This window comes from Camelina sativa, chromosome 13 (assembly GCF_000633955.1).
Source record: "Camelina sativa cultivar DH55 chromosome 13, Cs, whole genome shotgun sequence".
In the NCBI taxonomy this organism is placed as follows: Eukaryota; Viridiplantae; Streptophyta; class Magnoliopsida; order Brassicales; family Brassicaceae; genus Camelina; species Camelina sativa.
In genome coordinates this window covers 2,818,131-2,831,364 of record NC_025697.1, presented here as the reverse complement: position 1 = coordinate 2,831,364, position 13,234 = coordinate 2,818,131, and the positions used below count along the sequence as shown (strand labels likewise).

General features: G+C 36.4%; 5 protein-coding genes across 5 annotated transcripts in view; 1 reads left to right on the top strand and 4 right to left on the bottom strand.

Moving 5' to 3' along the window:
* Nucleotides 392–2,466, bottom strand: LOC104734734. Its single transcript, XM_019234448.1, is given in 13 exon segments — nt 392–487; nt 581–695; nt 800–840; nt 914–961; nt 1,041–1,054; nt 1,057–1,102; nt 1,189–1,249; nt 1,322–1,386; nt 1,464–1,511; nt 1,593–1,704; nt 1,787–1,955; nt 2,026–2,091; nt 2,192–2,466. Coding segments are annotated over 13 exon segments (1,065 nt in total). The 5' UTR covers nt 2,376–2,466.
* On the bottom strand, nt 2,817–3,797 carry LOC104734733 (nucleolin-like). The gene has a single exon (XM_019234799.1). It carries the CDS (start codon nt 3,664–3,666, stop codon nt 3,151–3,153), a length of 516 nt encoding a protein of 171 aa, XP_019090344.1. The 5' UTR covers nt 3,667–3,797; the 3' UTR covers nt 2,817–3,150.
* Nucleotides 5,105–5,941, top strand: LOC104734731 (basic leucine zipper 19). Its single transcript, XM_010454368.2, is given in 5 exon segments — nt 5,105–5,310; nt 5,409–5,499; nt 5,578–5,644; nt 5,647–5,703; nt 5,805–5,941. Coding segments are annotated over 5 exon segments (450 nt in total). The 5' UTR covers nt 5,105–5,149; the 3' UTR covers nt 5,879–5,941.
* Nucleotides 7,782–10,285, bottom strand: LOC104734729 (protein MALE DISCOVERER 1). Its single transcript, XM_010454365.2, has 7 exons — nt 10,077–10,285; nt 9,861–9,990; nt 9,701–9,772; nt 9,052–9,614; nt 8,773–8,966; nt 8,562–8,694; nt 7,782–8,486 (listed from the first exon to the last, which is right to left on the bottom strand). The coding sequence occupies exons 1-7, from the start codon at nt 10,180–10,182 to the stop codon at nt 7,984–7,986; spliced, it is 1,701 nt and encodes a 566-aa protein (XP_010452667.1). The 5' UTR covers nt 10,183–10,285; the 3' UTR covers nt 7,782–7,983.
* The window catches only part of LOC104734730 (tyrosine-protein kinase HTK16), a 4,439-nt gene continuing 1,774 nt past the window's right edge, over nt 10,570–13,234 (bottom strand). Inside the window, exons 3-4 of the mRNA XM_010454367.2 lie at nt 12,350–13,126; nt 10,570–11,184 (exon numbers count right to left, since the gene is read on the bottom strand). Coding sequence (XP_010452669.2) covers nt 10,900–11,184; nt 12,350–13,126 — 1,062 coding nt within the window. The 3' untranslated portion in view covers nt 10,570–10,899. The remainder of the gene's footprint in view (nt 11,185–12,349; nt 13,127–13,234) is intronic.

The window sequence follows — 13,234 nt, the reverse complement described above, 5'->3', positions numbered from 1 at the left end:
CTTTGAAGCTCTCAGATTTCTCCATAGCAATGTCTTATTTGTACAAGCACGGTATATGTCTTGAAAAATCTCTATGTAGATGACATACAAAGGAGTAAGAGAAGCAACTAATCTAAAAGTACCGCGACTGAGTCAGTATTTGAAGTGAGACATAGCTGTAATGAACGGGTAACATTGTTAATATTGGTAACCAAAATAAAACAAATTATAAGCAATTTTAGAGATAACGCTTACTTTGCTGAGAGATTCAATAAAGGGTTCATATCGAAAAATTGTGTCCTTTGGACCTTCAAATTCCTTCAATGAACAAAAAATGTTGGTATTAATAGGGGAATATAAATGATATTCCATCTAGAGATATCACATGATCCATGACCACATTGTAACAGTTTCAAGAATCAAACTGAAGTTTGCAGTATAAATGACTAACCCTCAGTAAATTGTTTTCATGTTTGATGTCAATTGCTTCACCGCATTTGCTTGATCTCTATAAAGAAGATAGGAGGTTTGTGAGTTTTAGTTCTTTTAATGTCCATTAATGACCCTGTCACTGATTCTAGTTCTAGCGGAAGGAGGAAACCTGCATCACCTTTGAGTCTAGAGGGCAAATCTTAGATTCATAAACTTGACAATTTGTCTTTGACCTACGAGATTCCTTGACTCTCCTACCCTTCCTGGAACCATCGGAATTTGAACTGCACAAGACGTGAAAGAACATTCTGAGAAGTCTTTATTTAAGTCCATGGAAGAGAAGAAGGACATTTATGAATGGGGATTTGTAAAAGGCTTATGGACTAACGTTAAGGAGTATATAGGATCATCGGTTGGTGCATTTTTAGCCTTCAATGAGAAGCATGCATAACTGTAGTTAGAGAGATGAGAACAACAAACAGCTAGCAAAAATGAGACTTACACTGGCAGATCGTCCCCTCGCTCTGAGAGATGTCCTTAAATGAAATGCCTGAAACAAAAGAGAGAATGTAAAATGCTGGTATATTTATGGTTTGATAAAGAGTTTCAAATTGTCCTTTAGAAGATACCTGTAAATCTTGGGCTGAGGCGTATTCTTTTTAGGCAAAGATGGTGAAGAAGTTTCTTGAACCTGCAAGCAAAGATATGTGTCTGTTACTGCTTCTGATGAGTTGGTGAAGGTGAAAGAAACACAAAAATAAATAGGCACACACGCACTGTTTTGTTCATAGTGGAGCTGAAATTTGCGATCTGCTCAGGTGCTGACTTAGCCTTAAACCTGAAAGAGAATCATACCAGAGATATAATAAACATGCCACTAAAGGAACCTAAACATCTTAAGAGTCCTTACCGGTGTCTTGTAGCCCTTTGAGCAGTCTTGAGGTTAGGTTCCTTTGGAACAGTGACTTTGGACCCCTGTAAACACACCAAATTCAGATATAAGATACACAGAGATGATGATACAATGAATTTGTAATCTCAACTTGCATTACCTTCCTTGGAACTTTATGTACAAAAGGAGTTTGGTCCAGCCGAGATACCTACTTCAAAAATCAACAATAAGATTAGTTCCAAAACAAATTGAGTTGAGAATAGTGAGTTTAGATTATGTCTGAGCGCACCTTGCGCGAGAAGCCAGTTTCGAGTTTTTGCCTTTTGTTATCTTGGGTTTGAGGCATAGAGTATAAGAGAGAGGAGAACTTCTCATCTAAATTTCCTAATGATCTCTGACATCTATGTAAAATCAAAATCAGTAGAAGCTAAGAAGACAAAAAAAAAGAGGCTGATGTAGAGGAGTAGAGGACAAGTGTTATACCTTGTGAGAAGCCGGACAGAGTAAATGTCGAGAGGTTGTTTGTTCTGTCTTGCCAACAGAGACGCAGTGGGTCTCGTCAAAGTTGAGTTCTTTCGTAAAAAAGGTTTGGTTTTAGACTTGTGCGTCGCATTGGGAACAGCTTTACCAGCTTGGTTGTAATATATGAACCCTAACAACCATAACAAAACCTTGGGTTGCAAGAAAACAAACATAAGACAAAAATTTGCAACATCTATTACCGTTGTATTGATCTGAGATCGGTTTGGGGATATCTTCGTATCTCGAGCTCAACGTTAGGCTAAACGCTGCGACAAAAGACATAAACATTATCAGGAAACAGTCTCTTTTTTTTTTGTCATCATATGCACATAATAATATGCAAAAAAAAAAAAAAAAAAATCGTACGTGAAGGAGGATAGTTTCCAGCGGATTCAAACCAGAGCTCTGCTTCTGAATCGAGTTCCGGTTTGGAGAAGTCGTAGAATCGAGGTGCGTCGAATTCGAAATCAATGTCGAATTCCTCAACGGAGAAATCTTCTTTGTAAAAGATATCTATTGTTTCCGGATCCATTGTCTCGGGGAAGAACATCTGGGGAGATCGATCTTTGATCTTTCAATCAGAATAAAACATCAATTCGTGATTTTGTTCTCTCTCTCTCTCTCTCTCCATAGAGGGAGCAAATTTAGATCGTCCTGTTACGAAACGACGGGGGATGTTGTTGGCTAAATATACAAAGTTAGTTTAACTAAAGTAACTACTAGTATCTATATTTGTTTTAATTACTAATGATTAGTTTTCAAGTAAGCATTATTGTTTTTTTTAATACTACTATGAATTTCCAAGTGCATAGCTTTTACCTTTTAGACATTTTTTTTTTTCATGTGAAAGAGGAATAAGCTTTTTGCACAAAGTAAAGAAACAATTATTTGTTTTCAAAGATCCAATCTTTTCTTTTTCAAGATTATTGCACAATTGATGATTCTCCGAAAGATTGTGATGTTACACATTCGCAAAAACTAAGGGTGTGAATGGTTGCAACGGTCAAGACGGACAAATCCATCAGCGGATAAGACCGCTTTTTATTCACCATTCATGAAGTACAGTCCGCAAGGGTGCAATCTAAAAATAATAAAAAGAAAACCGCTGCAGACCAACTGCGGACCATTTTTATGTACAAACAAAGTTGGTCCGCAGTAGTCTGCTGACCGCCCTATTTTTGGGGCGATCTAAACCACTGACGGATTTGGTCTCCCCTACCGCAGTCACCATTCAGATCCTAAGTATGTACATGATCATACAAAAATCATTCAAACGATTAGATAAATAAAAAAAAATCAAACTAAAAACGATTAAAATTGATCCATCAATAAACTAAATTCAAAGCCTTAAGCTTCTCGTGCCTCCATTCATTGTTAATTTTTGCTATAAACTCTTCTACCCTCGTTCTCAGATCATCATCTCCTTCCTCCTCTTCATCCTCGGCCTCTTTGCTCTCATCATCATCATCATTATCACTATCATCCTCATCCTCATCACTAAAATCATCATCATCATCATCAGCATAGCAATGGCTGATTTCTCTATCCTCTTCTTCGTCAGAACTAGAGTCATCGATCAACGGCTCATCTTGTACAGATGGAACAACAGCAGCTATATTCATAGCTCCATCATCATGATCATCAACACGATCATGATCATCAGAAGCAATGTAGCACATATCGTAGCTGACAGGGTTAACAAACGTGGAATCTTGTGAACCCATCGAACCAGGTTTTGATGATCCGGTGAAGATCATGACAATAATTAGGTTGCAGAAACAGAACATGAGAAGCGAATTCGAAGTTGCTTCTCCAATCAATTCGAACGCTATATGCAACATCTTTGCAGCCTAAGGAAAAAGAGAAATCAGAAAATATTGAGAAATAGAGAAGAAGAAGAAGAAGAAGAAGAAGAAGTTGGTAGTTAATTCTGTTTTGTGATAGAACAGAGCTTTTGGCGGTATTTTATAAAGAGGGAAAAGTGTGTGAGAGAAGTTTTAATGACATGAGAAGCTTTGTGGCAATGAGGTGTGGATAGAAAGCTTTGTAGATATACATAAAGTAGAAACGAGTGTTGGGTCGTTGAAATATATATATTCTATAAAGATGAAGCTTCAATGTAATATTACAAACTTGTTTAGCTAGTGAAGTTACTTGGCAACTATTCATCAATCATGTGAGCAACTTTTATTTGTTTATCATGTAAACAAATAAAATTAAACAAAAAGGCTTTCTTGGGCATTGTAGTGTCACATGGATCATGTCCATGTCATCCATTACCATCATCATCGTTTAGGCTTTCCAAGTCAGCCAGAAGGTTCTCTGAAATTGGATAATTTAGCCATCTGAGAAGAAGTGTGCTCTTTTTTTACTTCCGGGTACATAGAATGAAATTTCGGTGAAAACTACTTGATGATTTTTCTATATTAACCACATTACCTAATCGTTATATTAATTTTCCTTAGACTTTAAATCATTTCATAAGCATATGGAATTTTATAGCCCATATCATGACATAATCCATCTCATGTATACCATAGTCAAAAGTCATACACAAATTTTTTTTGGACCAAGCGAAGAAATGAGAGGTTTATCATAAATTAATCGAGGGTAACTTTTCAATTTTTAGGTAGATATAAATACCATTTATGAAAAATTTCTCATAAAATTTTAGTAATGGTTTCGTTCGAATTGTGCTGGTAACGAAGAAAACCAAAGCTCGAATCTATAAACATAATTTCGGCTACTTTTCGTTTAAATAGAAAGCAAAAGTGTAATTTCTCTCCTAAATGACTCCTCTTCTTTATAGGCTTCACGAAGAAAACCTTAATTATAGTAATTAGTGTAACACATTTTTTTTTTAAAAAATCTAATTATATTTTTAAATTGTTTTATGGCTAGATATCCAATACTAATCTACCTAAGCAAAACAAAAAGTAGTTTGATGGTTTAACCAATTTAATAGCCGAATAGTTCAAACTCGCATCGACCAACCACAGAGAGTTTCAGCTCCGCTTATACGGCCGTCTAGGCCGAATTTTAGAATAAATGTACAAATATTTGGTATAACTGAAATAACAAAATATTAGAAAAGAAAATTTTGTTAGCCATAAAGTTTTAACATGTGGCAAAAATGCATTGGTTAAATATGTTAAAGTAGTAAAAATCAAGATACATAAAGAAGATGAAGGGCAAATTTAATATTTAATTAGTATTCTTGTCATTATAAAAGCAACACTCGACAATAGTAGTCTTGTGATAACTACAAGAAGTCTAGAATAAGGCTTAGCAAATTTACTCAAACTTTACTACAAAACTTACTCCATGAGCTTTCATGTGGTTGCAACGTCGTCCGAAGTGCCCCAAAATGATAACCAAGCAGGAGAAAAGAAAAGTGTTTTAGTCCAATATGAAGTTGAGCCAGGCTTCACCGTTCGTATGCGTCATAATATTGATCCTGCCACTGATCCTCAGAAACTCAAACGGTTACAAGATATATCTTCATATCGATATATATATATATATATCATATAAATGAAATCCTAATTGTATTCAATACGTCTTTGTATGTAATTATAAGTAGGATAATTGCAAACCGTGTTTTGGCTCATAAGTCAAGGTGGAAGAAGCTTCAATATGTTAATACTCTAGTGAAGGGATCCATGGAGCTCCAAGTATGCATAGATATACATCTTCTTAATTATTTTCTTATATACTATTAGAACTACTTCATAATTCTTGTGTATATGCAGATGGCGGTGAATGTGATGCGTGCCAAAGTAAAAATAGCGATTGAAGAAAAGCAACATCTAGAAAATGAAAAAAACAGCTAAAGGAAGCTATCTTTGCTGGACTTCAAGATTATGTCAACAACAATGGTAAATTAATTATACACATGACAATTAATTATAATTTTATATTAAATTATAATTTTATATTAAGAATTTCGTATTAACAATATTATGATGCTAATTACTAGGTATTACTAACATGTATAAAGCCGAGATACAAAGGTTGAAGAAGAGCATGGCTCCGCCCACCAGTAGCACTTAGTTGACTTGAAAAACCCCTCTCTCATTTCTTCTATTCTGTTAATTATGAATTGTTGCTTTTCATTTCTTGCGTTGTTGTAATTTCATGTGTTTTGGTTTTTCAGACTATTTTCATCAATAACATATCAAATCAGTATGCATTTGTTTCGTATTTGTATTAATTTCAGTTTGAATTACATAATTCCTTTCAATATTTTTCTTAATTACGAAAACTAATTTAAAAACATAAAATGAGTGCAAATTTTAATGAACAAAAACGTAAAAAAAAATATTAACGTACTAGTGATTTCTTGTTTTTTATTAGTGTAGAAAATGCCAAGTTTGAATTCAAATATATTTAAAACATAATTAATAATAAGGTTAAACAAACGCTTATATAATGATTCACGTGGATACACACCTACTTTTTTTTTTTTTTTACAACAAAATGATCAATTCATGTGAGCCAATGAAAAAAAAACTTGTTTACAAACAAAACATGATGTGGAGATGTACGCGCTTGGTGACACACCTACTTGTTAGAATTAGTATCTTTTAAAAAAATTAAATATTTAAAACTGATATAAAAAAATTAAGTAAATAGTTATGTAAAATATGCATATACAAACATACTCTCTACGTTTCAAAATATAAGATGTTTTAGAGAAATTTTTTGTTTCATAATATAGGATGTTTTCAAGTTTCTATGCAACTTTTAGATTAGTTTAGTATTTTATATTATACAGTATTGTTTCTGATTGGTTGAACTTGTTAAAAGTAAAAACTTCTTAATCTGCGTATTTTAGTTAAAACATCATATATGTTGAAACGGATGGAGTAATTTCCAAAAAGTACTCCAACTTTTAGCACAATAGTAATTGTATATGTATATCTTATTTGACCTTGTTTTGTATGCCTGTTTTTAAATTTATTGAATTCAAAATTGTTATTTTCCTACCGTTACAATTTCTAATAAATATTCTTTAATTTTTGTTATTTGCTTCACGTTTTTTTTCACGCACAAAAAGAAAACGTTATCATAAATGTCACAAACGTTTATTGATGTTGGAAAATGCCAATTTTAGATTCAATATATTGAAAACCAACTCAACAAAATAAAGCTAAGCAAACAGTAATATAATGATTGACATGGATACACACATTCGTTATAGTTTTTTTTTTTGTGCAGGAAAGTGCCAATTTTAAATTTATTAGATTTAAAGCTGACTTAAAAAATAAATAAAAACGGTTAAACAAAATATGTATATACATTTATAATTTCCATAAAGTACGTTAAATTTTAGCGAAATACAGTAGTAGATTTATATGCATTGCTTATTTGACCTTATTTGAATTTGTATGTACGTTTTAAACTTATTGAATTTAAAATTGGCATTTTCGAACACTTATAATTTCTAATTAAATATTTTTTACGTTTAGAGTCATATTGCTTTATGTTCTCCCAAACACACACAAAATAAGAATTTTTTAAAAAAACATAATTAGTAAATCATAAGAAAATGTATTCGAATTGTCTTAGTTCCTATCTAAAACAAAAATGTTAAATCTTAATTATAATACGGGATGAGAAAATTCAGTATGATTATATGTTTTCAGATGAAAGTGAAAAGAAAATAATAATAAAATGTAGAAATGTTATTGAAGAGATTCTATTAAATCTAAATTACTTTCAAACGCAAAAAGCCACAAAACTACAAAAGCATAAAAGTGGAAAAAAAATTAAATACATACAGTAGGACGAAACATGCATGTTGTGCAATTGTCATTTAAAATAATAATGATAATAATACTTGTCGTTTGTGTAATGGGCCGAGCCTATTATTAACGGGGCCAGCAAAGTGTGAGTCCAGGGATAGATATAGCTCCACTTCATGTCGTTTTAAGGCGTGGCCGTGACAACAAGATTCTGCAGACAAGAAGTCAAGAACTACTCTACATGATTGATTGATTTCTCTTTAAGGTTTCAAAACACAAATTTTTGTCTAAAATTGATCCAAACAAAACCCAGAAAAAGGAAAAAAAAAAAATCTTCAGACTTCAATTTGCAGAGAGAAAGAGAGAAAAGAGATGATACATTACTTTACTGTGAAATTGATATACATATATCTACACTTCGGTGGATATGATCTCCAGTTCCGCCCACCACGCCGGAGATCGACTTGGCAACGCTGCTTCCGCCGTTATTCCGGTGATCTCTCTCAGCTTAACCACCACTTCCTTCATTTCCATCTTCTGATTCAAACACTCTCTAACCACTTCCCACATCTTCTCCATCACCTCCTCCTGAAAGCTTTCCAAAGTCGGGTCTGCAACGGGATTGGTTTCGTCGTGGAGCAGATAATCCGGATCCGGGATCTTTCCGGTGATGATCTCTTGCAGAAGGGTGCCGAAGCTGACAACGTTGGTCATGGGATCAACCGGTATGGAGCTGAGGAATGTAAAGTCTGAGACTTTTGCTGCGTAATCTGTTGCCAAGTAGATTGAAGAGGAGTTGAGGTTGGTGTGTGAGATGGGTTTAGGGTTTAGATTGTGCATATGTTCTACACAGTAAGCTATTCCCATTACGATTCTCAGTCTCATTGGCCAATCCAAGTGCTCTGCGTCTTGGTCTGCAACAGATTATTACAGTTAGTTGAAAATGGAGATAGGGATGAGTCTATTGAAGAAGTGGCATTACTACTCACCATGCAGATGCTCGAAGAGGGATCCATTTGGAGCGTATTCGAAAACTAGCATTCGGTTGAAGGGTTCGTCTTCATGGCAATATCCGATTACATTGAGGAAGTTCTTGTGGCTCACTTGAGATAACCTCTGTATCTGCATTATTGGATTGTATGTGTGTTTAAAGAAGAGGAGAAATAAAACTAGAGTGCAGAAGGAGGTTTCTTATGTTACCTTCTCTTGGAACTGTGTTTCGTGATCCACTGACCAGTCTTGGAGGGAACCAGATGCGACTGCAAGAACGGCGATTTCAGAACCGGTGGAGAGAGTGCCTTTGTAAATGGTTGCGTCTGAGGATGTGGAGCCTATGATGTTACTGAAATCTTCACAGGCAGCTTCTAGTTCTGATAGCTTCAGCTTAGGAATATCTTCATAAGTCAAAGATACACTAAACTCAGTATCACCAGTCTCTGCTGTGTTAATGAATAGAGTAAAGGAAACAGTGATGAATACCTGTAATCACAGCATCTTGAAGCTGGCCACTGCTCCCAGTTGCCCCCCATGGCTTTATCATTTTTACCTTTTGGTTCCAGAGAAGAAAGAAGACCACCAATACGACCATGACGCCAACTACACCTACTAGCACTCCAACTATTATGTAAATCTTATGAGATCTCTTCTTGTTGCCATCAAGAGGCACAGCTGAAGGGTGAGGGGGTGGAGACTGAGCTGGTGGAGGGAATACTGGAGGCGGGTTTGGGGTAGTGGCTTGGCTTTCAGTAGGAGGGTTTGCACGTTTAATCCGCGGAGGGGCTTGGGATGCAGTAGGAGGGGGAAGGAAGGAAGGAAAATCTATGGGGACTTCCTCTTCCTCCGTAGGCGATGGTGAAGGAGAAGGTAACAGGGGAGCTGCATCAAAGCCTCGATTCCGACCAGGGGGAGATATCTGAAGCAGCCTGCGACCGAAGAGAAATGGTTGGCCAAAGTTGTTGTCACACAAATCCAAGGTCTCAAGCTCCTGCAATTCTGTTACCTCCTCAGGTACTTTCCCGGAAAATGAATTGTTTCTAAGGATACTGCAGACAATAACAAGGTAGTTGTAGATGCTATACGTATCTATTGTGTAGTTTTGATGAGTGTTGAAAACGATTTTTCTACTTACAGGGATTTCAAGTGAGTTAAGTTTCCAAGTTCAGGTGCAATTGTGCCTTGTAGGGAGAGATCTCTTAAATTTCTACGTTATTAAGACATCAAATTAATAAGGAAGGTGAAATTTAGAGGAACTTATCTTTTATAAAGGATTGATTTGGAATATGACTTACAAGATGACAACTCTTCCATCATGTGAACAGACAACACCAGACCAAGAACAATGAGAAAGCTCTCCCCAATTCATCAGAGCTCCAAACGGGTCTCTTTCTATTCTCTCTTTGAATTTCATTAGCGCCAATGCTGCAAAAGACTCAAGAGTTGATCCATATCAATCAGTAGTTGAATAGACTCAGAAACAAAGAAAGATGAAACAAAAAGTTAAGTACCATCTGTGCTGAAACAGAGACCAAAGGTGAGATTGTGAGGAAGAAAGAAGAGGAAGATGATGGAGAATGCTGGTCGGAGCAATCTCCACCGTTGATCGGAACTCATCCTTTTGGATTTTTTTTGTTGGAGCAGTTCAAGTCGTCGTCAAGAAAAGAAGACAAATCAATGGCTGCTCCTTTTTATATCCCACCTTCTTCATTTTCTTTTGTTTTTTTGATTTGTTGTTATTTTGAGCAACAAATTAATGACGTTTCTCCCTTTTCTTGTATATATAAAAATTTTAAACCATGGAAACATTTTACAAGTTGGAAAAATGTAAAATACAACTTTAGTTTAGATAAACACCATTTGCAACGCACGATCAAGTCTTCCCCTCTACAAATTGACCCAGTAAACCTTGACTTTGTTTTTTTCTTTTTCTTTTCATGAGCAACAACAAAATGTTTGAAGGAACCAATCCATACACAATCGTTACTGTATGCCATTTTGAACAGTTCTATTCTAATTTGAAATCTTACCTGTAAAAAGTTCACTCATTTTGGTCAAGGTATACATTTTTGGGAAGGAATGGAGCCCATTTACAATGTAATTCTAAAGTGTAAAGCCAAAAGTCTGTTACTCTCTAGTCTCTACCTTCCGGTCTGATCTAACTAAAAATATACACCAACCACTCCTTCCTCGTCTCAGCTTAATCATCATCATTGCTACTTTAATATAATACTGATGTGAAGCTACGCTGTTACCCAACTATTGGTTTGCTAAAGATTTCTTCTCAAAAAAAAAAAGGCACTCTTCTTCCAATTGCTACGTAGAGGAGAGTGATTACCGTGAGATGGCACGGAGCAAAATGCAGTGGATCTGTGAGAAGTTAAGGCGTGTAGAGGGGCAAGTGTTCCAGCATTTGGTCATAAGATATCTGAGAACTTGAGGGCACTCCTTTGGGATCTCTGGTCTTAGCCAGCACGCTGCAATCCCAACCGCTGCCTGTACTGGCGAACAAGATCCATACGCCTCCTCCCCTGTCACCATCTCCCAAAGCACCATCCCAAAGCTATACGCATTGCTCATCCAACTCTCTCTTGTCTTCTCCGGGTCTCCCGCGATTATCTGATTTCAACCATTTCACAAACTCCAGTCAACAACTGCTTTTCCTATAGAATTTACTTTATGCATAATATGGACGAGGACTATTAGTGATACTAAGATGAAGCATATGAGTAGCTAGAAGCCATCTAATCATCAAATCACCAGCCTATATCTACAGTATCATTGGCTTACGGATCAAATATGATGAGGTAAAGATAGCATATTTCCTGAAGCAAATCACTGAAGTAGAATTATGCAACAAAAGCATCAAATAAATACAGACCTCGGGTGCAAGCCATCTATAGCCATCTGTTTCGTACTCCATGGCCTCATTGACACTCTTGCATGCAGTGACTATTCCCATATCACCCAGACAGGCATTGCCCTGCTTATCTAATAGTATTCTCTGTGTGTTAAGGTCTTTATATGCAACACCATGATCACAAATGAACTGCATCCCTTCGGCTATGTCAACAGCAATTTGAAATATCACCTTGGTCTGAAGCTTCTTTTTCTTCACCACCAGTTCACGGAGTGATCCACCTTGCATCAGTTTTGTTACAACGCATAATCCATGATTTTCATCGATGCAGACACCATAAAACTGCAGAATGCTCTTGTGTCCACAGGTCATCAGCTCCAAGAAATCTCTTCGGATCTCAAACTCATATGAATTTCCCTTATCGCAGCCTTTTAGTTTCTCAATGGCCACCTTTATTCCTCTGTAAACTCCTTTGAATGAATTTGGCCCTAACTGACCACTAAACTCGAGATCATCTGAGTTCAGCAGCCATTTCCCGATATCATCACCCCCTGATTTGACGGTCTGCCATTCATCCACTGATACAGAAAACGAAGAGCTTGGAGGTGGCATTTGAAGCTGGATCCTAGTATTCAGATTTTCCAACTCATGTCTATAGCATTGATCAATGGACTCAACATCAACANCCAGTCAACAACTGCTTTTCCTATAGAATTTACTTTATGCATAATATGGACGAGGACTATTAGTGATACTAAGATGAAGCATATGAGTAGCTAGAAGCCATCTAATCATCAAATCACCAGCCTATATCTACAGTATCATTGGCTTACGGATCAAATATGATGAGGTAAAGATAGCATATTTCCTGAAGCAAATCACTGAAGTAGAATTATGCAACAAAAGCATCAAATAAATACAGACCTCGGGTGCAAGCCATCTATAGCCATCTGTTTCGTACTCCATGGCCTCATTGACACTCTTGCATGCAGTGACTATTCCCATATCACCCAGACAGGCATTGCCCTGCTTATCTAATAGTATTCTCTGTGTGTTAAGGTCTTTATATGCAACACCATGATCACAAATGAACTGCATCCCTTCGGCTATGTCAACAGCAATTTGAAATATCACCTTGGTCTGAAGCTTCTTTTTCTTCACCACCAGTTCACGGAGTGATCCACCTTGCATCAGTTTTGTTACAACGCATAATCCATGATTTTCATCGATGCAGACACCATAAAACTGCAGAATGCTCTTGTGTCCACAGGTCATCAGCTCCAAGAAATCTCTTCGGATCTCAAACTCATATGAATTTCCCTTATCGCAGCCTTTTAGTTTCTCAATGGCCACCTTTATTCCTCTGTAAACTCCTTTGAATGAATTTGGCCCTAACTGACCACTAAACTCGAGATCATCTGAGTTCAGCAGCCATTTCCCGATATCATCACCCCCTGATTTGACGGTCTGCCATTCATCCACTGATACAGAAAACGAAGAGCTTGGAGGTGGCATTTGAAGCTGGATCCTAGTATTCAGATTTTCCAACTCATGTCTATAGCATTGATCAATGGACTCAACATCAACATCCCCAAATTCTCCTACACCCGCGTTCTGTTCTAGACAGCCGCAAAGTCCAAAAGGGAGCTTCACAGTGGTTGACTTGGGCTTCCTTACCGCAGATTTAAGGGCATTCTCTACCTTAATTTTGAACATTTTTTCTTGTCCGGACTCAACCAGAAGAAGAACAACCCCAAGAGTCAACCCTTTCTTCTCAAAGATTTGTACTTTCTTATAACAAATCGAAGC